The sequence below is a fragment of the Oryx dammah genome, unplaced genomic scaffold, assembly GCF_014754425.2.
Source record: "Oryx dammah isolate SB20612 unplaced genomic scaffold, SCBI_Odam_1.1 HiC_scaffold_11208, whole genome shotgun sequence".
In the NCBI taxonomy this organism is placed as follows: domain Eukaryota; kingdom Metazoa; phylum Chordata; class Mammalia; order Artiodactyla; family Bovidae; genus Oryx; species Oryx dammah.
In genome coordinates this window covers 113657-138430 of record NW_024080601.1, presented here as the reverse complement: position 1 = coordinate 138430, position 24774 = coordinate 113657, and the positions used below count along the sequence as shown (strand labels likewise).

The 24774-nt window shown below is 47.5% G+C and overlaps 1 protein-coding gene across 1 annotated transcript in view; it reads right to left on the bottom strand.

Annotated features, from left to right (window-relative positions):
- Window positions 1-7582: 7582 nt before the first annotated feature.
- Window positions 7583-24774, bottom strand: part of LOC120860853 (CUGBP Elav-like family member 6) — a 28949-nt gene continuing 11757 nt past the window's right edge. The window contains exons 3-13 of the mRNA XM_040236561.1: window positions 22669-22717; window positions 12244-12372; window positions 12062-12141; window positions 11758-11901; window positions 11509-11641; window positions 11254-11400; window positions 10981-11043; window positions 10642-10722; window positions 10412-10555; window positions 9708-9862; window positions 7583-8887 (exon numbers count right to left, since the gene is read on the bottom strand). Coding sequence (XP_040092495.1) covers window positions 9735-9862; window positions 10412-10555; window positions 10642-10722; window positions 10981-11043; window positions 11254-11400; window positions 11509-11641; window positions 11758-11901; window positions 12062-12141; window positions 12244-12372; window positions 22669-22717 — 1098 coding nt within the window. The 3' untranslated portion in view covers window positions 7583-8887; window positions 9708-9734. The remainder of the gene's footprint in view (window positions 8888-9707; window positions 9863-10411; window positions 10556-10641; window positions 10723-10980; window positions 11044-11253; window positions 11401-11508; window positions 11642-11757; window positions 11902-12061; window positions 12142-12243; window positions 12373-22668; window positions 22718-24774) is intronic.

Below are 24774 nucleotides of genomic sequence, written 5' to 3'. Positions count from 1 at the left end.
CATTTAAATAATAATATAAAAAATACAGTTCAGTCAACACCCACTTCTCATTTCATCACTCTTTCCAGTGACCTCAATAGCATCCACCTGAAGCAGGCCCTGATCATCTGGGGCTTTGCAGAATCTCATTACCCTTCCTGTGTTACAAGTCTTGGAGGTAAGCAGAGCCCATCTTCTATGACAGACACTGAAAAGTTTGGGTCTTTGCTTTCCCAGATCTTTGGCAACTAAGACAGAGGCATGTGACCTAAGCTTGGCCAAATAGGTCCCAGGAAAATAGCTTCTGGAATATATGATTCCGAGAAATAGAACCATGGAGAATGCATCCTGGTGGCACCACTCTGTCCTGTGCTTGGGGGTTGTAGCAGTGTGGGTGTGGGTGGTGATGACATCCAGTGCCCAGTGGTGATGAAGTGGCAATATTCTCACTGGGTTGGTCTGGAGTCTATTTTGGCTTTTGCTCTGGTGGACTGGCCTCCAATTGCTCTCAGTAATTTTTCAAACTTGCATGTCCTGCTTGGCAGTCCTATGACCCACCCAGTGCCCTTTCAAGAAGTGGCTTCTCTTTAAATTGTCCTGTGTGACACACTAACTGCAGGTGACTTGGACTCTCGAATATTTATCTCCATTCTTTGCTGCTTGCATTTCAAGTTGCCTTTTAGACAACTCCACTTGTATGTCTCACAGGCAAACTCATCTTTTCCCTCTCAAGCTGCCTTTCTTTCACATTCTTAGCTTAGTAAATAGCACCTGTGACTTGTTCAGCCAGAACCCAGAGAGGAAAACATCTTAGATTTCTCCCACCCTCCTGTAAACAGAACTGATTTTACCTCTTAATACATCTTAAACCAATCCCTCCTTTAAAAAAATTATTTGTTTACTTGGCTGTGCCGGGTCTTAGTTGTAGCATGCAGGATGATCTTCAATCTAAGGGAATCTTTCTGAAACCCAAATCTGATCATGTCATTCCTCTGTTAAAATTCTTCAATGGCTCTTTATGGCCTCCAGATAAAATTGGTACCGTTTCCATGACTCTGGCTCCTATTTGACCCTCAGCATGCCCTCACCTGGGTCCTATGCTCCAGCTAGGTCAACTGACATGTTTTTGCAGACCATGCAGGGTGTGTTTTTACACCCTATGACTCCTTAGTGGGGCTGACAGTCACAGGGCCACCTCTGCTCCCTCCCCGCTTCTATCCCACAGAGATGATACATGACCCAACAGGCCATGTGGAGGAATCCATCCCCCTGACCAAAATGATTAGTTCAGGTGAGGCTTTGTGACCTAAGGACAGCCAATCATAACCTTCCCCTTAAACTTTCTTGCTTTTGAGGCCATGGTGCCAGGAGCACGTGGGACTGAAGCTGCTGGCACCCAGCTCTCTACCACATGGAGAAAGTGTGTTTATGGCAGGTAAGAGGATGGGACAATAATTGAAGAGAAGCAGAGGCTTGAGAGATGATGGAATGAAAGAGGTCTGATGACATTTGTTTGAGCCCTTCAATTCAGTCCTGCCTGAAGTTATTAATGGCACTACACTTCTCAGCTCCCTTCTTGCTTACACTGGTTTGTATGGGTGCCTATTGCTTACAATTCAGCCAGTCCTAATATACACATGGAATGGTGTGTGCAATCAACAGACTCCAGAATGTGGAGCTGGTGGAACTGAAGTGGAGACTGTGGGTCTCTGACAATTGTTGAATGGGAGGTTAGAAATCCCTGTTATGTGGTATCAAGTCAACTGGCTAAATGATCTTCTATTTTATCTGGAGCTTTGGGTCATGTATTCATCCTAGATGGAGATTTCAGGGACACCCTGGACAAATATCTGGATGTTGCAGTATACTGGCCTCTCACAAGACTTCTGGTAAGGTCCTGAAATTTATCTGCTTCCCTGCTAGTAGAACCAAAGCATAGGCAGCTTTGTCTAGAGTTCCTTTCTTGCCTGTGACTGGCTAGCTAAACAGCCAAGGGCTAGATGATCACGTGTGTGATAGATCATAAAAGCCAGACCATCTGCCCCAAACTAAAACAAATGAGAACAAGGGTGGAGAGGTGGGATGTCCTGCAGGAGATACTGCAGCTTAGGGTCTGGGAAGCTCTAGAGAAAAGGCCTGATCCTCCAAGCCACACCTGAATGCGTCTTTTTTTTCCTCCCAAATTAAATGATGTGTATTTTACTTAAAATTTAGACAGTCCTGGGGGCTCTGGTGTCTGGGAACCTTGACTGTAAAAATCCTGTGGGAGAGAGTGAAGTGCATTGGTCACAAACCTGCTGCACCTTTCCAGACTCCCTCAGCCACCTCCTTCTCTCTCTCTTGTAGCCCACCACCCCACTTCCACATTTGTGGTAGAAATGCCTCGTGGCCGGCAAGGGATCTGACTTCCCAAGCAGCCACCCAGGGGGCAAATGATGCAACTCAAAAATGCAGTTGTGTCAGGCCTTTGCAGGGTGCACCTTGGCCAGTAGAAATCAAGTGGTGAGAGGGGAACAGCTGCTAAAATCCCCTCTCAAATTTCCTCTTGGTAAACCCATCCAAGGTGCACCTTCTCCTTGCAAACACTCTGTGCTTCAGCACAGTCTCGTCAAATCACTGGCTGTCTCCCCAGGGCCCATGTGACACAGTGGGCACCGCAGGGATACATTGTCTTGCATTGCTGCACATCTTTCCTCACCACATCGCCTCCCTTCTCACCATCCTGGGTTTCCATCTCTCCAAAATGTGAGCCTCAGACTCTGCTTTCTAGAACACTTGAGTTAAGATATGGAGCCACAATCAAAGCCCCCATCCCAACACTGTTTGGGGTAGCAAGAGTGTCCTGAGGGCACAACTGATTTTTCCAACTCAGTTGTTCAGTCAGTTCAGTCGCTCAGTCGTGTCTACTCTTTGCGACCCCATGGACTGCAGCACACCAGGCCTCCCTGTCCATCACCAACTCCCAGAGTTTACTCAAACACATGCCCGTTGAGTTGGTGATGCCATCCAACCATCTCATCCTCTGTCATCCCCTTCTCCTCTCGCCTTCAATCTTTCCCACCTCAGGGTCTTTTCAAACGAGTCAGCTCTTCACATCAGGTGGCCAAAGTATTGGAGTTCAGCTCACTTGCAGGAAATCCAGCCCAGATCTCTGGATTCCTGTCAGGGTCCCAGAGCCAAGAGTGCTGGGTCAGGCCATTTCTGGCCCACTCCCTAGGAGAAGTTGAGGCTAATTTCTCAGGCTCCTTTTGTGGTTCCCTACATTGTCTTCCAGGCACCTAAGACCTTGGGAAGAATCAAACCTAGGCTTGCAGTTTGCTGTGCCTTCTGGGTCTCTGTGTTCTTAGGCCACTAGCGGGCAGGAGGCTAGAGCCTGGAAGTTAAAAGCCCCCTCTATAGGTGTGCAATCAAAGGCCCATTAGCCCAGGCCGCACTACTGTGAGGGCAGTTCCGGAAAGCAGGGCTGGGGAGAAAAAGAGTTGTCGTCTCCACATTTTCTGAGTTTGCACTTGGCACAGACTTGGTCAGCTCTTTGTGGACCCCACATGACTCAAGCTCCAAGGCTGGTTGTAGAGTGTGCACTGGCTTTGAGCTTCCTGAGCCCATGAGGTGTCTTCCTTGGTGGGTTCTCCCGAAGAACACAGGGCTGTGTAACATGCTTGTGCAAACACATTGGCTGAGGGAGGCCCAGCATGGATGCATGTGTACTTAGTTCATGTCCGACTAAGCCTTTAGTCTTTGTGACCCTATGGGCTGTAGCCCACCAGGATCCTTTGTCCTTGGGACTTTCCAGGTGAGAAGACCAGAGTGGATTGCCATTTCCTCCTTCAGGGGATCTTCCCGACCCAGGGATCGAACCCACATCTCCTGAGTCTCCTGCATTGTGGGCAGATGATTTACCGCTGAGCCACCAGGAAGCAAGGGAGGCCCAGAGGCCCCAAACAGCCTCTGAATCCCTGCTGCATTTGGCTGTGTCACAGTACAGGCAGGTATAGTCAGGACAATGACTGCCCAAAGACAGAACCCAAGCTAGAAAAGATAAAGAGATTCTGAGATCTCCCTGACCTTTGTACCCTCTTTTGGAGGGTATCACATGCATGTTCTGCTCCACTGAGGCAGACGTGAGACCCCAGGTCAGAGCACACAGCAAATCCAGAGCTGCTTCTGAGGTCACAGGTTGTCAGTCCTATCTTAGACCAAAGGTTTTTTCTCTATATATCTATATCCAAGACACCCAGATTGCATCCAGAAAGAGAGAAATTCCAGGAGCCCTTTTGAAGGGTGAAGACTCTGCCCACAGTGCCCAAGTTATACAGGTTCTCAGAGGGTCCCCCCAATTCAATGTCCACTGTCAGACTCCCCTCAGGAAGGTTTTGGTGATGTGCCCTTAGTGTAATATGGACCGTGGCCAGAGGGAAAGGAGCTAAGCAAGCTGATGATTGGCCAGAACCAGTGCTTCTGTGCTTACTGTCCTGAACAGCGCCTTGGTGCTGAGGCCTACGAGCCAGTACTGCTTAGGGATTTTTGACTATAAAGTTCAACATTCAGAAAACTAAGATCATCACATCCAGTCCCATCACTTCATGGCAAATAGATGGGGAAACAGTGGCTGACTTAATTTGGGGGGCTCCAAAATCACTGCAGATGGTGATTGTGGCCATGAAATTAAAAGACGCTTACTCCTTGGAAGGAAAGTTATGACCAACCTAGACAGCACGTTAAAAAGCAGAGACATTACTTTGTGAACAAAGGTCTGTCTAGTCAAGGCTATGGTTTTTCCAGTAGTCATGTATGGATGTGAGAGTTGGACTATAAAGAAAGCCGAGTGCCAAAGAATTGATGCTTTTGAACTGTGGTGTTGGAGAAGACTCTTGAGAGTCCCTTGGACTGCAAGGAGATCCAACCAGTCCATCCTAAAGGAGATCAGTCCTGGATGTTCATTGGAAGGACTGATATTGAAGCTGAAACTCCAATACTTTGGCCACCTGATGTGATGAGCTGACTCATTTGAAAAGACCCTGATGCTGGGAAAGATTGAGGGCAGGAGGAGAAGGGGACGACAGAGGATGAGATGGTTGGATGGCATCACCAACTCAACGGACAGGAGTTTGGGTAAACTCCAGGAGTTGGTGATGGACAGAGAGGCCTGGCGTGCTGTGGTTCATGGGGTCACAAAGAATCGGACACGACTGAGCGACTGAAATGAACTGAGTCAGTTCAGTTATATATATAAACATACACATATATAAACAGTTATATATATAAACATTATATATATATAATGTTTCTGGAGGCACTGAGGTTTAGATTGACATTATCTCAGACTGTCCATTGTGGAAGCCATGAAGCTGAGCGGGAGGGGAATGGGCCAAATGTGACCTGTTGCTAAAAGGAACCACAAGGGTCAGATCCAGACTCAAGGACAAGAACTCGCCAAGGTTCTTGATGAAGGTTACTAGCTCACAGAGAGCAACCAGGAATCAAATCAAATCAGTTTGACAGGATTTGTGCAGAGACTTCTCACTTGACGGTCAGGGATCTGGGAAGACATAATCTCTAAGACAATGTTTAGACCCAAACCCATGTCCAAAGGGGGCTTTCCTGATGGCTCAAGCAGTAAAAAAAAAAAAATCTGCCTGCAGTGAAGGAGACACAGGTTTAATCCTGGGATCAAGAAGATTCCCTGGAGGAGGAAATGACAACCCACTCCAGTGTTCTTGCCTGGGAAATCCCATGGACAGAGGAGCCTCGTGGGCTACAGTCCATGGGTCACAAAAGTGTAGGACGTGACTGAGCAACGGAACATGCACACACAACGCACCATCTCCAAGAGGAGGAGGGAAGCTTCAGTTCCAGAAGGGGCATCTTCTTGATGTACGTAAAGGACAATGGATAAAGAAGATACTTTCCAGTAAGCAAGGACCTAGAGTAATTAGTTTCATCGACCAAAAACTCACTCCACTGTCCAGAAGGATGGATCTGCTATATGCTATGGATTAGTGACCACTGTTTTCTCTTCTATTCCAAATTGAATTGTTTTTTGTTTTTTAACGGTTATCCTATTTCCCTCTACTATTTCATATTGGTTATGCCGAGGTAGCTACATTTATCTTTAAGCCATAGATTGCAAAATCACAAGGCGTTATATCCAGACCTAATCAATAACTGCACATCACAAAGGGACCCTGCACTGAGGGCTCAATGAAGCCACTGGGCATGATTTGGTTTTGCCTCCCATTGAGAAGTGGGTGAGTAGTTTTTTGTTAGGACTAAGAATGTTATATCGTTAGGCAGGCATATTTTTGACATTGTATGTTTGTCAAGAAGAGTATATAGGTGGATTTTGGAATATTGTGGATGCACCTTGCTAACCTGCCCATCTTCTCTTCTTCTGAAGAGCCATTTCACCCTTCCACACAGTCCTGGTGAAGTCAATTATGGTGGCTTACTCTTCCACCCTAGATGTGGGCACATGTCCATTCTGGCCAAAGTTCTCCCAAGGTCTTTAGAGCTAGAACTGGTGAGGCCAACAAACAGAAGGAAGCAGAGTCAAGAGATGGAGACATCATCGTTTGAACCCCTAAATCCAGATCCAGCCTAGATCCAGCCATACCTAAAGGCAGGTACATCCTTTAGCAATTTTGTAAGCCAAGTAGTTTCCTGTTGGCTTGTTTGAGTTGGGTTTCTGACACTTGCAACTGAAAGTATTTGGACTTACACATGCACACACAACAGAGAAACAAACACCATGGTTGTTTAAACTCATTAGACATTATATAAGTCTTCCATGAGCTTAGAGGGATCAGCAAGTTCTTTAACTAAAGCAGAGTTCGCCAACCTCTGGGATCTAATGCCTGATGATCTGAGAAGTTGATGTAATAATAACAGAAATAAAGTGCACAATAAATGTAATGCTCTTGGATCATCCCCAAACCATCCCTCCTCCATCCGTGGGAAAATTATCTTCCGTGAAACCAGTCCCTGGTGCCAGAACAGGTTGGGGAGCACTGGCTTAGACGATACCTGTGCTCCGGCTCCTAGCACCGTGCTTAGCACCTAGCAGTGAGGGGCCTCTATGCCTCCACGTGAATAGCTGTTTGTATGTGCAGATGTCACATATTCCCATCTGTGTCCAGGGTGCTTAGCCTGTGTGTTAGCATTGTGCTGGTGTACCGATGCCCCTGACACTAGCTCCTCTCTCAGCTGGAAATTATTTATTGGTGTATAGGGCATCTTACCTAGTAACATTAATTTTCATCCCATTCCCTCCAAAAATGAGTCAAAGACAAAGGAACAGGTGGGAACAAGTTTTCTTAGAAACTCTTATGAAGGAGGAACTCTCCCCCCGCCATGTCCTTCACTGTCTGATGTGACATCAGATTAGAGGCCTCCAGCCTCAGTAACAGCTGGGGACCAGAGTGCCCACCACACAGTTGAGGCCCCAGACTAGTCTGATCCAGGTGTGTGGGGTGGAGCAAAGATTATCCTCCTAGGAACAGTATGTGCAAGGCCCTGTGGGCCCAGGAAAGGCTGACCAAGGCAAGGTGAGTCATGGTGTTCTAAGCCGAAACTTTTGCCCATCTCACAGAAGCAGGCAGGAAGCACCACCATTGACCAGCTTTATATGGCACCCACTGGATACACAGACAGACAAAGACAGACAGACAGAGCACACACCACTTCTAAGCTGAACACTGCTCACCATCTAGAAGCACCTCGGATAAGCACGTGAGACACTCTTGCATAGGAAAGATGTAGTTTTTAAAGGAATGAAGAAGTATTTTGGCAAAACATCTACTTCCCTCCCAGGTCCTGGGTAAAGAGGGACCTCTAAATTCTGAAGCTTCTACAATATTGAAAATTATCCCCTTCTCAATGGCAGTATATACAGTAGCGAATCTTCCAAGTCTGTGGTCACAGGCCTCTATATATATCCTGAATCCACTTTACAGGTGGGTAGACTTAGACTTAGAGACAGAAGGTGGTCTGGAGCAAGGGGACACTGGGGCTGGCTCAAGGTGAGGGGAAACAGGAGGTGTCTCAGCTCAGCCAAAGGCAGGGCCTCTGTCTGTCTGGACAGGGAAGGGAAAGACTGGGGTGGCCCAAACTCCCTTTCATCCTAACTGGGGAAGCAGAGGTTCCACGGGAAAGGCTGTCAAGAAGGCAAGGCAGGTTCCCACTCCTGCTGGCTTAAGAGGCCTTTCAGGGTGGCAAGGACCAGGGCAGGCCAGAGCTCCTCATCAAGGCTTGTTCAGGGATGCTCTCTTGGGCTCACTGCCTTCCGTAACTCTCTTGTTACCTGCTTAGGAACACAGACCTCAAGTCCTTAATTATTTTAAAAGGTGTTGGGGTGGGGTTGGGAGGTTAAGAGGGAATGAGACACAGAATAATCTTTCCACAGCCTTCCTCTGCCTAGGCTGGGGCCTTCAAGGGTCTTCTTCACCCTGTCTCCTAGGGATATTTAAAGGCAGCTTTTATTAGACTCTATACTGTTTCTTTTGTTTCCCTTGTGATTTTTTTTTTGTTTTTTTTTCTTGTTTAATTTATATATATATATATATATATATATATATATATTCTTAAAAAAGCAATAGTCCTTTGGTCCCTAAACTCTAAGGAATGATATGATTTTGAAAGAAGTAGATCTGGGCTTCCCTTTGGAGAAGCCCTTGGCACCCCCTAGGCCATCTGCTGGTTCCCCTCCCTAGACAGTCACTCCTCAGCCAGCCCCAGCTGCCTTGCCAGCCTGAGCTCTGCATCACAGGCACAGAACAACCCACTTGGTGAAAACAATCCTTAAAGCGGCCTGAGCCCAGGCGTTGGCCTAGGGTCCACCTCCATCTGCGGCTGCTCCTTCAGGAAGGGCTGCTCAAGCATTTCTGTGCTTCTCTTTTCCTTTCTTCTTACTCTTCAGTTTCCAGTATTGGGTATTAATTGATAAGGAGAGAGAAAGGAGAAAAAGAACAATGTCACTCTGGAGAGCAAGACAGAGCAACCTGCCCCATCCGTGACATCTCAGGTGAGTGGCTGGACCTCAGGCTTCCCCCTGGAGCCAGACTCTGGGTTCTGGGCAGATCACCGTGGGCCAGCACCCCCTCCCGAGGGCTCCCTGGAAGACAGTTCAATAGAAGGAGGGTCTTGTGAACCTTCTAAGACAGCAAATCTCTAAAAGTCACAGGCAGCTGGCCTTGCCAGAAATCTAAGAGAGCTTGTCATCTTCCCCCCATCACCACCAGGCCCCGTAAATCTTCAGGGTATTTGCTTCTCTCCTCATCTCCATGTTCACTGCCATCATCCCAGCCCTGACAGCCTGTCCTTTCTTTGCTTAAACTCTTCAGTGATTCTCTACCATCTTCAGGATAAATTCCAAACTCATGGTCTTTAAGACCCTTCACGAGCTGACACAAATCTATTTTCTAGTCTCATTCTCCACCCCCTGCCCTCCCTACACAGGCCCCCATGACTATCCCTGGCATGGAACAAGCTGGCTGGATCTTACTGTAATCATCTCTCCCAGGCTGTGGGGACAGGAATGATGTCAAATTTATCTCAGTTCATAGATGGAAGGCAAAAAACAGCCCCAAACTGAGGATTCCTCCTAACTTCTGCCTCTTCTCATTCAGATTTTTTCAGAGGTGGGTGCCCTCAACATCCCAAAAAGGAACAGCAAAGCTGAGAGTGCCTCTATCACTCAGGACGCATCTGCCTGGGGTCCATGAAGGACTCACCTTTCATGGTTGGTCAGTAAGAGCAGATCAGTAAGGCCGGTTAGCATCCTTGGGCCTCTTCAGCTGAACCTTGAGCCTCTTCATGCCAATCTGAAAGCCATTCATGGCCTGAATAGCTGTCTGGGCACTGGTTGGATTGTCAAAGCTAACAAACCCTGGAGGGTATGTGCAGAGAGGTTAGCTGGGAACTCTGCCCAGCCTCTTCTCCTCACCCACCTCAGGCCAATTCCATCAATATACCCCTCCACCCTTCAGTGTTTGCATGTGTGCACACACACACACGGACACAGGCTCATACAGACATGGACAAGTGGCCTGAGTTTCCTGTGATTCTTGGAAGGACAGGAAGTAATTCTGAGTGCGTGTGTTGGGTGGCGGGTGTTTCTCTGTTTTTTCCTGGCATGGAAAAAGCTCTCTCCCTCCACAGCTCCTATTCTGATCCTCTGAATTGCAGTTGCAGTTGGAGGGGATCTCCCCCATCCACTTGCCCTGGCCAGATTCTGAAGTCTGACCTGGTTGAAGATCTACCAGACACCTGACTGTCCCAGGTGAAGCTGATATAGACTTGTTCCTGGTCTGGGATCCTGCTGAGTGCTATACACTCAGTTTCTAGGAATCATTGACTTCTGGAGGCACAAACTTAGGGTTTGTAGGGAGCCTCGTAATTAGGAGAGGGAGAGGTCCACGGATGGGCCTCAACTCACCAAAACACTTGCTCTGGTTTGTGGCACGATCCACAAAGACTTTGGCAGAGACAACAGCTCCAAAGGGCAGGAATGTCTGGATGAGTTCTGCATCACCAAACTCCTGAGGCAGGTGATAGATGAAGAGGTTACAGCCTTCGGGGCCTGGAGGAACAGCGGCAGGCTGGTTCAGGGGAGGAGTCCTCAGTCCAGCCCCACCAGGCTTTGCTCTCCAGACCCCTGTCCCTCACCTTCTCTTTGCTGCTGGGGCAAGGCTGAAGGCTGCTGGGGAAAAGTTGTGCTCACTGGGGCATAGGCCGATGGATAGGCTGCTGGAGACAGAGGTGGGAGCGGGCAGTGACCCCCCCCCCCAGGAGCCATCCCTCAAGCAGGACCCCACCTGCCTGGCCACTTTTGACCAATTCAGCCAGTCCACCCCTAGAAAAGTCGTTCTGGGTCCAAGGGTGAGGGAATGGAGGGTCGACTCCTCAGAACAGAGCCTAACCTCCCCTCCCCCCGCCCCCCACAAATCTCCCTGTTACTTTCTGGGGCCCTTCAAACCTCCCAGGCCGCGTAGCGCCAAGTGAAACCTGCGTAGTGGTGCATCCCAGCGTAGGCCTGCTGCAGGGGGTCAGCCACGCCGGGACTCTGGGCTGGGCAGAGAGGGGCGCAAGACCCTAAATGGAGGTGGGCTGACGGGCAGGGCTAGGTGAGAATTCAGGGAGTGTGGAGGGAGGCGATGAGAGGCAGCAGGGAAGGAGGAGTCTCTTCTTAGGGAGGCCAGGCCTTGCCATCACCATCCCCCAGGCCCCACTCCCCATTCCGTTTGGGAGGAGGAGATTTGGGCGGAGTAGGGGGCCCACCTGGGTAAGGAGAGAGCCCGTTATTGTAGAGACTGTCCGAGCCTGGTTGCCCGTTGGTCTGGGGAGTCAGGGGACCGAATCCATTGACGCCGATGGGCGCCGGGAGACCCGGAAGCGTGCCCGGGCCACCGCCGGGCGCGGAGTTGGCTGCAGGTGGCGCGGAGGTGCGAAAGTCAGCTCTCCGCCCCACGCTCGCTCCGCCCTGGCCCTAGCCCCGCCCCGGCCCCGCCCGGCCCCGCCCCCTGCGCGCAGTACCTGCCGCGGGCAGGAGCGGCGCTGCCACCAGGCTGAAGGCCGCCACGTGCTGCATCTGTGCAGCCACTGCCGCCACTGGGCCGAGGCCCGGGCCCTGCGCCGCCGCCAGCAGGGCCGCCTGGTGCTGCAGGATCTTTGGGAGGGAAGAAGGGCAAGTGTAGAGGACCAGTGGCGGGCAGCTGCTCTGGCTCCCTAGCCCCCGCCTGGCTCACTCGCTGCGCCACGTGTACTCCAGGACCAGGCACCTACCGCGGTGGTATAGGCTCCGCAGGCCCCGAGCGGCAGCGGCGCCGGATGGAAGGCGCCCAGCTGGCCTGCCATTTGCTGCATCCGCCGCAGTGCGCGCTCGCGGTCCGTGTCTGCCAGCTTGACCACGAGGCTGGACGAGGCGCCCTGGGTAAGACAGAGGAGGCTGCAAGGACCGGTCTAACCCCCAGCTCCAGCTCTGGGCCCAGTGCCTTGCTCATCATCAGGCCCTTTCCCCGGGTTTGTGGGGAGAAGTAGCCAGCCCCCATCCCACTGGCCTCGCCTTGGCCCCGGCGCCCGCCCTCACCGCCATTGTCCGGCTGCCGTGCAGACTCTGGATGGCTGCCTGAGCTTCCCCTTGACTCCCGAACTTCACAAAGGCACAGCCTGGGGCAGGATAGAGGTGGCTCAGGTCACAGAGGCCAAAGGGTCCTGTGGTCCAGAGTGAGGCAGGGGTCACCAGGAAGTCCCGGGGTCAGCTCAAGTCACCTTTGCTAGTGCCGTCAGGGCTCCGCAAGACGGTGCACTCCTCGATGTGGCCGAAGGGCTGGAATAGGCGTCTGACGTCCTCCTCGCCCTGTTGCTTGCCCAGCATGCCCACAAACAGCTTTCGGTCCTCTGGGGACAAATCCAGGAGTCACCTGGGAACCCTAAGTCCTCTTGGACTCTGCAGAGGAACAGAGGAGCCTAGGAAGGGAGCTAACCACGGTCTAGCTCTGGGAAGAAGAGGAGGAGATGAGAAGGCCTTACTCACTGGGCCCACAAGGTTGGGTTTTTTTTGAGGGGCAGGATGACCTTCAGATGGATCTGGAGGAAAGGAACTCGGGATTTCCATCAGGAAAACCCGAGTCCTGGAAAAACTCCGACTCATGGCTGCTCTTGTGGGAAGTGAGTCAGTCCATAGTTTTTGGCTGAATAAAGCCCTACACGCACCATTTTATGCTTGCCCTTTATGTTCTTAGAGTTTGGGAAATGCTGTTTTGGACCATTTCAGCCCTATTAAGGGAGGGAGTCCGAGAGGAGTCCTAGTATTCATACTGGGTCTGGAGGAGATAAGTACACCCTAAGGAGAAGCCTGCTGGCAATAACTGGAATCAAGGAAAATTCTGGATCAAAAACCAAAACAAAACAAAAAAACAGCACAGAAACAGTTGTCTCATTGTACTGCTGCCTCCCCAGACTCTTGAGCACTGGGATGATGAACCCCCACTGCCAGCTCCAAACTCAACCTGGGTGCCCTTCCCGTTCCTAATCCTCCAGCATTGGCATTTTCCCGACTACACTTCCGGAACCCGTGACCCCTTTCCTTACCTCCCTTACTTCTCACCGAGCCCACGAGGCCCTCCCTGAGCCCTGCTACCTCCTCCCTGACTTCCCGTTTTCCTGCCTTGATCTCTCCCTAGGTGTTCTCCCCAGGCAGAACAGCTTCTGCCTGCAGATCCAGTAGCCATCTGAGAATCCTCCTCTGTGTCCCCGCTTCCTATGGGAGTGGTAGAGATGCCAGGAAAGGGGCTGCAGGCTGCGTCTGTGCCCTTGAAGAAAGCTGCAGAACTGGAGCTGGCAGGACTTAGATGCATATCCAGCAAGAGCACTATCCAGGAGTCCAGGTCAAAGCCCCTCTCATTTCTGCACCAGGGTAGGTCTAAATTTGAGAGGGGGCTTCATCAGGGTGATACAAGTTGGAAAAGAAGGACTGGGTGGGAATATGGCTTCAGGCTCCACCTTTGAGATCCTGGAGCCCAAGAAAATCCATCTCAAACTCCTTTTCTCTTTGGCCAGCTTGGCTAGGCTCTTGGGATCCTTGGATCCTGAGTGCAGAGGAAACAAGACTGATGAAGGTTATAGGCTGAAGCATGGGTGACAGTGAAAAGGAAGAACAGATTGATCAAAATTAGCAGTGGAGGGAATCTCTGACAAGGGGATTACGTGTGTGTCCATATTCACCTGGATGGTGTGGGGTTCAGCCTAGGCGGCCCTGAATACCATGGTATCTGCCTGTCAATGCTGTGTCTGTATGAAAGTCAAGGGCTGCGGTTTATATGGGACAGAAGAATTATATGTGGTTTATATGTTTCAGCAGAACACTTCCCTCTGTCCAGAGGGTAACTGCCCAGAAATCCTGATGGGGAAGGGATAGATAATGTACTTGTGGCCAGAATTCGAGTGGAGGTACCAACCTTCTGTGGTAAGAACACAAACCAGTGGGTGTACTTCACTCCTGGGTGTGTTAGCCACAGAAGAGTGCCCTTGGAATGGATCACTGGTTTCCTCACCTTTTTAAAAAGCTGTGAAATCCATGATTCTAACAAAAAGATCAGGATGAAGCTCAAAATATAAGAGAAAAGTAGAAATGTTTGGAGTAAAGCCAGAAAAGAGGGAGGAGGGCTGGAGTTTCTCTGGCTTCATCTTCCCTTGGTTCTCCCTAGAAAGGGCTCCAAGGAAAGTCCTTTGTAAACCACTGACCTAAAAGACAGTACATACAATTCTACATGGTATATGAAGAGGGATCTGGGATCATTCTGTTCAGGAACCTGAGAAGACAGGAATGGTCTTTCATGATTCTGTTGACTAATCTGATGGTGGTTTTGCCTTGACATTGGAAGACAGGCCCTATTTGGTCAAGGAATCAAACCCTCTGAGATTGTTATTGTTCTGAACTATGAAACTAAAGTATGCACAGGCATCTACAAGAGGCCCAGGAGGGGCTGGAGAAGATCCTGGGGTCTTCAGAGTCCCAGAGCTTCATAATGTCCTAACTTGCAGTGCAGTTGTGACACTGGGTAGCATCTGCAAGATGATGTTAGTACCCAGGTAAGCTGTCATGCCACATGAAACAGCATCCAGGTAGCCCTAGGTAGGAAGAAAGATGTCATGGCTGAGAAGGCGCCCCCAGGACAGAAAAGAGGTTTGTGTGGACAGTGGTCCAATCCTTCATCTGCTCTTCCCCCTGTTGCTTTTTTCTGATGATGGTGGTCAGTTACAGCGCATGTCAAGACCATGAAATTCTCTGATCCTTCTTTTCCAATGAGAGTCTCCCAAATTAAAAAATTTCTATTTCCATGACAGGGCACTGACCCTATGGTTCTGAGCTACTGGCTTGTACTGAATTTGAAATTGAAATGGGTTTGGGCCATGGGCTGGTCTCTATGCTGCACATTGCAGGTATCACCCTAAATCCTAGTGTTCTCTTTGCCCCTTTAGAGGAACCTTGATGGTGTTGACAGGAGGATGATCTGGTCACAGTGTGTGTTAGCATCAGCTGATCTCCAGAAATGGTGGGATAAGTTTCTTAAGAGATCTGGTCAAAGAGAATTACAGGCTGGCCCCCTGAGAGTAGCCCCCAAATGCACATCCCTGAAGATTTTGAGGGCTGAGGCATGCTCCTGGAGAGTTGGTGATGACAGGACTTAGCCCAGAATATTCAGTTTGGTAAAAAAGAACTATACCAGTTTGGTAAAAAAGAGGATTCTATAAGAGGTAGGTCAGAAATGTCTGAGTAAAAGCACTCCATGAGTGGCGGACAGGTCTGTAGAAAGATGGAAATATTGGACAGGGAGGCCTAACTTTCCTAGAGTGGATGGAACTAGAAGATAGCATCAGTGTGGAGTTGAGACATAGTTGGAAAGAGACACAGTTGAACAGTATAACTGCCTTTTCATGATGCAACCAATGTGTGCTCCTTGCTTTTCTATCAATGCTTTTTTGAACCAAACCAAGTTGTTTGGACCCTAGAGGTTCACCTTCATAAAGCTACCTTGTGCAGCTGGTCATACAGTGATTCTAATGTAGCAAATGATGGGGTTGAAAGCCCAGAGTTAGAGTCAGTCCCTCTGTCTTCTTCAGGAAGGGTCTCAAGACACTGCTCTAGAAAAAAGGCTCTGCCTCAAGTGGGCCCAAAGGAATTCTTGAGGTGCACAAGTTTCTGGCTTCTAGGCCCCTCACGGCCAGCCACTCACTTCTGTGTTGGAGAGATATCATGATTGTAGAAACAGTGCAGGGACGAAGTTTCAACATTAGGGTACCAACCACCAAATGCACCCTAAAATTACCAGTCCAACTTTCCATCCAACTACCAACTCAGGAGATCCTGCTGACGGCAGCCTTTGATGCCCTGATGTTCTTAGTAATGACTGCAGCATAATGACCTAGCCAAGGTAAACTAGGAAATGAGTGAAGGAAATATCCAGGGGAAACAAAGTCTTCTGATCAAATCTAATGACTATCAGGGAGGACGTTAATTCCAAAAGAAAACTATGAGAACTAAGAAACAAATTCATCAAAGTTCCGCTACACAAAAATCAACAAAATAATCAGGACTTCCCTGGTGGCTCAGTTGTGAAGAATACGCATGCCAGTGCAGGAAACACAAGTTCAATCTCTGGTCTGGGAAGATCCCACATGCCACGGAGCAACTAAGCCCATGCGCCCCCAACTGCTCCACAACTACTGAGCCTGTCCTGTAGAGCCCAGGAGCCCCAACTACCGAGCCCACATGCCGAAACTACTGAAGCCCACACACCCTAGAGCCTGTGCTCTGCAGCAAGCGAAGCCACTGCAATGAGAAACCCACACACCATGACTAGAGAGTAGCCCCCGTTCACTGCAACTAGAGAATAGCCTGTGCAGCAACTAAGACAGCCAAAAATAAATAAAATTTTAAAAAATCAGTTGTGCTTCTATACACTAGCAGTGAGCAAGCTGAAAACAAAATTAAGAAAACTATTCCACTTAGCATCAAAACAAATAAAATACTTAGGAATAAATTTAAACAAAGATGCCAAAGAACTTGTACCCTGAAAACTATAAAACACTGCTGAAGGAAACTGGGAAGGCACAAACTGAAGGAAATTGGAGGACATCTTTTGTTCGAGAATTGAAAGACTTAATATTGTTAGATGTAATTATTACCCAAAGCAATCTGCAAATTTAATGCAATCCTTATCAAAATTCCTATGGCATTTTTTTAAGAAATAGAAACATCAATCCTAAAATTTATATGGAATCTCAAAATACCATGCATGAATAGCCAAATAATCTTGGTGGGGGGAAAGAATGTTGGAGGTCTCAGAATACCTGATTTCAAAACTCATTACAAAACTACAGTAATCAAAGTATGGTACTGGCATAAAGAGAGACATTTAGACCAATGAAGAGGAACAGAGAGGCCGGAAATAAACCCTAACATACATGGTCAAATTATTTTTGACTAGAGTTCCAGTCTTTTCAACAAATGGTGCTGAGAAAACTGGGCATCTACATATAAAGGAATGAAGTTGGACCCTTATCTTGTTCTGTATACAACAATTAAATGAAAATGAATCAAAGACATAAACATAAAGGCCAAAATGATAAAGCTCCTGGAAGAAACAGTGGGAAACCTTCATGACCTTGCATTTGGCATTGATTTCTTGACTATGACATCAAAAGCACAGGCAACAAAAGCAAGAATAGAAATTTTGGACTATGTCAAATTTTAAAACTACTCTGCATCAAAAGACACAGAGTGAAGAGGCAAACTACAGAATGGAAGAAAATATTTGCAACCCGTATATCTGATAAGAGTTTAAGATCCAGAATATACAAAGAGTTCCTATGATTCAATGATGACAAAACAATTCAATTTAAAAAAATGAACAAAGGATCTGAATAGACATTTCTTCAAAGAAGATATACAATGGCTAGCAAGTATATGAAAAGATGCCCAACACCACTGATAGTTAAGAAAGAGCAAATCAAAATCACAATGAGATAGCAACTCATACCCATTAGGATAACTGTTATTTAAAAAAAGAAAAAAAGAAAAAGGAAGAAGACACGTGTTGGCAAGGATGTGGAGAAACTGGGACCCTTGTGGACTATTGTTTACGTATGTGCACTAATGTAAAATGGTACAGCCATCGTGGAAAACAATGCAGCAGTTCCTCAAAAAATTAAAAATAGAATTACCATACTACCTAGCAGTACCAGTTCTAGGTATATAGCCAAAAATTTAAAGCAGAGTCTCAAAGAGGTATTTATATACTCATGTTCACTGTAGCATTATCCACAATGGTCAAAAAGTAGAAGCAACCCAAATGTCTATCAACCAATGACTGGATGGGCAAAATGTGGTGTATACACACAATGGAATATTATTCAGTTTTTTAAAGGAAAGAGATTCTGATAATTCTTCAACATGGATGAGAACTGAAGACTCTAGGTGATATAAGCCAGTCACAGAAAGACATATACTGTATGATTTCACTTATGTGAGGTATCTAGATTAGTAAAACTCATAGAAACAGAAAGTAGAATGGTTGCCAGGGGCTAGAGGGAGGGAGAAATGGAACTTGATGTTTAGTGGGAACAGAGTCTGAGTTTTATATGATGAAAAAGTTCTGGACTTTGCACAGCAATGTGAATGTTGCTAACAGTACTGAATTATATTCTTAACAGTAGTAAAAAGAATAAAGATTATGTTATGTCTGTTTTACCCCCACTTAAAAAACAATACAGTGCAGGAGGCCTGAAAAATAGGGACTTAGACCAAGAAAGACTCCACTTTTTCTTCATCCTGATTCAAGAGAGCCAGGAGGCAAGTAAGAAATCCTGGGCCTTCAGGTTCCCTTAAGAGAGAAGATCTCAGCCTCTGGAGATGCATTTTTCTCTTCCGGAGTAAATGGATAGTGCAGAACTTATGCCGCAGAATTTATGGGAACTGGCATACATTAAACTATGTGTAATTGTATAAACATATATGTAGGGCTGGCATACATTTAAAGGCTATTGTGGGATGTCTCTGGTGGCTCAGTGGTAAAGAATCTGCCTGCCAGTGCAGGAGACACAGGTTTCATCCCTGGTCGGGGAAGATTGCCACATGCTGCAGAGCAACTAAGCCCTCAACTACTGAGCCTGTGCCCTCTAGAACCTGTGCTCCACAACAAGAGAAGCTACCGAAATGAGCACCCTGTGCTCTAGAGAGTGGCCCTCACTTGCTGCAACTACAGAAAAGCAATGAAGACTCAACACAACCAAAAATAAATAAATAAATACTTTTTAAAAAAAAAAGACTGTGCCTTCCAGTGAAGGCGGATGTGGGTTCAATCCCTGGTCAGGGAAGTAAGGTCCCACATGCTATGGGGTGTAGCCAAAAAAGTTTTTTAAAATGCTGCCATAATGTAGTCCATGAAGACTTGGATGCACCCCAAGTGTCACCAATGCTACCAGAGATGGCCATGGAAGAAGAGGACCCCAGAATTAAGTTCATGAGATGGGTCTGTGACCTGTAGAGCATGGTTATACAGAGAGTCTTATGATCATTCAGATTCATAAGGAGCTCTTTAGTCTCAGAACAAATGGGTAGTTTCAAGAACAATGATGTTGTAGGTAATGTTATAGTGGAAAGAAGACAGAACATCTCTGCATCTTTCCAAGCTATTATGAAAAATGTTTTTATAAATTTGCTTTAAACATTTTTTTCAATGAAAACAATTCTACTTCTATTCAGGCTTTCCCCTGCTGCGCTAACAATCTGATTTCTACAACACTGGCTGGAAGTGAAAATAAAACAGACCTACAATAGAAGTTATAAAAAAAATAAAGTAAAATATAGGTTATTTCAACCACAATCCTTATGTCTATTGATTAAAAATAATAGTAATACTACTCTGTTGCATTGGCATCAAAATTCAAGAGACAGAATGTGTGTGAAGTGACTATTTTTGTCAAAAAGCACATGCGTGTGTACATAGTAGAATACTCCTGTATGGCAGAGGGAAAATGGAAGTCTTTGGGCCAAAGAAGCAAGCTTGATAGGTTTGGTTAGGCTGTCACAGTGCTGGTGCACTTTTAAAACTGGAATTAGCTGCCAACATTTAATATATTAAAGGGAAAATTTTAAATTAAATTATGACAGTCTCAACCATTTAGGGTTACTTACCTGGCTCCTGTAGCATTTGAGTTAGTGATCCCTGTTTTATGGGAAGAAAAAGCTAATAATCTCTTCCAGAAAAAAAGACAAAGTTTTGGAAGATTTTATTTGCCTTGATACCCCTTAGATTATGTCTGCATTGATACCAGTATTTTTGTCAGATATAAAAGTCATTAATCATCTGTATTCAAAGGATTTAATTTCAGGAATGATTTAAAAATATGCAAGGTCACAGGCTTACCTATATCAGGGCAGGTATGATCATTAACTCTGAAGGTTTATAGAACTGGGATCACAGAGATAAGATTTAAATGGGACAAGCTGTCCTACATTGGTGTCAAATGTTACGTTTCAAAATTCAAATTCAATACCATTTTAAAAATTGCATTTCTAAAGCATTAATTTGTGTTAAAATTCAGCAGAGAGCTTCTGAAGAGATACACAATAGCACTGAAGAGAAGGAGCAAATTTTGATTAGTATCTAACAGATCACTTAGTAGTAAAATACTTCAGTTTCAGTTCAGTTGCTTAATCGTGTCCCACTCTTTGCAACCCCATGGACTGCTGCACGCCAGGCTTCCCTGTCCATCACTAGCTCCCGAAGCTTGCTCAAACTCATATCCATCCAACCATCTCATCCTCTGTCATCCCCTTCTCCTCCTGCCTTCAATCTTTCCCAGCATCAGGGTCTTTTCCAATGAGTCAGGGTCTTTTCCAATGTTACTGGAAAAGTAAAATATTTATAAAGACCCAACTGTTGCAAGACTTAATACATATGCCTCCTCTCTCCCAAATGTGTATCAGGGAACATTTGGTGACTTTGAGTGGAAGCAGGAAGGAATTGAGAGATCTGGTCATCCAAAATGAGAAGAAGGATTATCCATAGATGTCTTTGGAATATATGCTCCTTAAAAACCATCACTTGTCAAGAAATATCTATGTTATACATGACTACTAAAGGGCTTCCCTGGTGGCTCAGATGATAAAGAATCCTTCTGCAATGCAGGAGACCCGAGTTTGACCCCTGGGCAGGGATGATCCTCCAGAGAAGGGAATGGCTACCCACGCCAGGATTCTTGCCTGGAGAATCCCCATGGACAGAGGAGCCTGAAGGGCTACAGTCCCTGGGGTCACAAAGAGTTGGACAAGATTGAGTTGCTAAAACTTTCACTATTTTTCTTTTTAAAATTATGAATCCTACTGCCAGGCAGACCTCTTTTCAGATAGATTTGCTTTTCCTGCTCTCTTGAGCTGCTCAAAATCTGAACAGGTGTAGAGGTGAAATGCCATATATACAGAATTTGTCAGTGATATTACACCTGAAACACTTGTACAAAAAGGAGGAGAAAAATTATAAAACTCACACTGATGCCACTGCTAAGGGCCCAGATGACCAAGACATCTGGACCAGGCTAAGCAGAAGCATTATTGGTGTGGAGGTCTCCTTTGGGCAGTGGCCCTCATCCTGGTACGATGTGTTAGACTCCAGGCAACAAATGTGTCCCCAGTGTCCTGGATTCAGTTCCTGAACCAGACTCCAAGTTGCATCGTGTTCTTCTGAGCCCTGTACATGTGCTTCCCTCTACCTGACGTACTTGCTTCCTTGCTCCTCCCTTTTCTTTTTGGCTACTTCTTGTTCATCCTGGAGGTCTCAGCTTAAATAGTGTTACCTCTGGGAGCCCACCTCGACCTCCTAGACCAAGTTAGGGTGCCCCATGTTTGTTTCCCCACAACCCCCAGGACTTGAAAAGCACTGATCACACTGAATAATAGCTTCCTTTACTGTTTATATCCCCTTATAGCTCCAGAGCTTCATGAGGCCAGGAGGCAGGTTTGCCTTGCATTCCTAATGTGGAGTAAGTTACTCAAAAGATATTGGTTGGATGGTTGAACAAACTATAGTCCAACCTGTCTGCTTCTTAGCTTACTCAGATACTCTCAGGTGCCCTCTCAGCTGTGGGACTGTCTAGTGTTTGTGAGCAGGGCTGAGAAGATGGCCAACACTGGCCGTGATGCCTAACAGTTTCCCAAGAAGCAGAAATTCTTGGGACAAGTGAACCAGAGGTTTGGTGTGCAGCCTGGAACTTCTCAAAAACCAGTCTGGAAAGAATGAGATGGAAAAGGAGGATGTGTGTATGAAGGGGGAGGAAGGAAGCTTGGAAATAGCTTCTCAAGACAAAGTGGGATGGTAGTATCTTGACCAGAAGCAGAGAATCAGAGATCAGGAAATCAGAGAACAGAATCAGAGATCAGAGAGAGTCAGCAGATGTCAGGGAGGGCTACAGGCAGATATTTTGGAATGATTTAACACCCAAGGGCAAGAAAGACACCAAGAACTGACACCAGAAGCTAGTTTTGCTTTTCTAGCTTAGAAGCTGGCCATAATGTGGCTGGTTGTCAAAAAGCACAGGCTCTCAAATCCTCTGTTCTTAAGGAGCTTTAGTTGTTTTCTGTACTATGAAACAGTGCAGCTAAAAAAAAAAAATCACTTTTGAAGACTTTCCATGGTCCTCAACATAGAGTCAAATTTCTTAATATGGCCTGCAAAATCTGTCTGACCAGCCTCATCTTTTTCCAAAGACAATGAAGGAATATGAGTGGCTCCAACCCAGAATGGACTGGATTTTCTGTAATCAGAAGAATCTGGAAAAGGAGAATAATTCTAGCCTGGTTCGTCAAACAAATCTGGAAGTTCCACCTGTTAAAACAAGAATGAACTTTCTCCAGGGGCAAGGTGGCAAGAACTCCCTTCCTCTACTTGCAGCCTCTATCTCCTCCCTCTTCTGGGTCTGGGGATGCTGGGACCCCATCCCTCCTCAGTCTGATCTGAGATGGCTGAGTTGTTTCTGGGGCTGAGCAATCTGGTCCCTCCCTACTTGTTCCCCTTATCCAAGGTAGGCGGAGGGGGGCTCTAGCAATGAAACATGGGTAAGCCTGACTTCAGGAGTGGGCCCACCGTCCCCGACATGGATGATACCCTGAGATTTGTCAGGCAGGCAAGTTACCTCCTCGGCCCTCACTGGCAGCCGGCTTCACTTGGATAGGACGATTCATCTGAAAGACATCGGACCAACACACCCCATCAGCACGACCGCCTAGTCCTGGGGCCCCGGCTTCTCCACCCCTGGACTTCTCAGGATCTAAGCCCTCATCCCACCACTCTATACCCCACCACTCTCACACAGGAATTGTAGATTTTCTCCAAGATTCCTCCCTTGAATGCAGGACTTTAGAAAGTGCTAAAGCCTGAGGATTAGGCCATAGGAAGCTCAGGGCAAGTTGAGGAGGGAATGTGGAGGCTAAAGAGATTCTCCTGCTTTGGGCTCTGTGCACAGACCAGGTGAGGCCTGTCCCTCTGGCTCCTGGACTTCCTCTAGGTGAGAGGAATTGGGTAGCAGGGTAGAACTGATACTGCAGATTTGTGTTTTGTGTCTAAGACTGAGAATATAATTTCTATGTGTCATTTAAACAATCTGGGAATCAAGATTTAGTGTTGTCTACCCCCAACTCTGCAATTTAGTGGTTGTATGACTTAGAGTAAGCCATCCTCGCTTGGATTCAACTTGTCAAATGAGAAAAACCTCCCCCAAGCTTCTATGTCATTATAGTCTACACTCACCCTCCCAGTCCTCTCCCTGGGCACCCTCTACCCCTGAGGATGCTGGATTTCTCCAGGGTACCATCCTCAGCCCCACTCACCCCACTCTTCCCTTTCATCTTGAAGAGTCTCATCCACACCCACAGCCTCTGCTCCTGTCTCCACAGGGATGACTCAGAGCTCTGCGTCTCCAGCTTGGACCTCCCGCCTGAGCTTGAGCCCCTTGTGGCCAGCTGCTTGCTGGACACCCCGACTAGAAAGTTCACTGGTACCTTCCACTGAACACACCCAAACCAGAGCTCATCTTTTTGCCCAGACCTGATCCTTCCAGTCATCCAAGCTGTAAACCTGGAAAGCAGCTTGACTCCTTCCTCCCTCCCTTCCCCCACCAACCGATTTCACCTTCTAATTCAGGGGTTCCCTGATCAGGGGTAGATAAGAATCACCCGGGAACCATATCAGACTCTCAAGTTGGGGGAACTCTATCATTCATTGGTAAACGCTCCCAGGTGACTTCGCTATACACCCCACCCACTCCCATCCCCCAACCACCCTGAGAGAATTCATGATTGAATCCCCATCTCACCTTCCTCTCATGGGTGTTGTGGGGATCACATGAGATAATGGGGACGCAAAAGGTCTTTGTAAACTGCCAGGAGCTGGGTGCGTAGGACGTGAGGAATTATTGTTGGGGGGCAGACAGCTGAGTGCTGGGAGGAATGAACCGCAGCCTTCCTGTTCGTGGAGGAAGGGGTACTGATGCCCATCTGGCCTGAGAAGGTGATGATCTGACCCCCTCCCCTCAGGAAATGCAATGCTTCTGCACCAATCAGGGGCCACTCCATCCTCTACCAGTGTGCTTGTTGCTGAGACAACGGGCAGCTTCCTGTTACCATAGCCACAAGTGCTACCCAGTAACCATGGTAACGCCCTGGCAGTCACAGTTGAGCAATTTCCTTTGGATCAAATTTGGAGGAGGGGGGAGTGGGGAGGGTTTAAAAAAAAAAGGAAAACAGGCCAAGCCTGAACCAGCACAATCCCCCTCCCTCCCAGGACTCAGGTTCTTATGCGCTCTGACACACCCGCCCGCTGGTGGTGGAGCACCTGCAGTGGACCAGGTTGTGGGTGGGGGCCGAGACACCGACAGGACTCAGGCTGCAGTCTAGAGGGGATGACAGATCAATCCAAGCAGATCAGGGCGAGCTGGACAGGTCTGGACTGGCCTGGACCAGGGACCGGGAGGACAGGAACCCTCCCTGGACATGGCCACCTGTGACTGTGGAGGAGAGATCAGAGATAGAGCCATGGAGAGCAGAGACACAGGGAGAGATGAAGAGACACAGGAAGACAGAAATGATAAGAGAGTAAGACAGACCTGCAAGGGGCAAGGAAAGAAATACTGGTGGAGATGAGAAGGAACTGAGAGGATAGGGGTCAGGAAGGGAGCATAGGAAAGGGAGGGTGGAGTGTGGCAGAAGGGGAGAAGCCTGGGGTGGGGGGCAGTGAGGGTGAG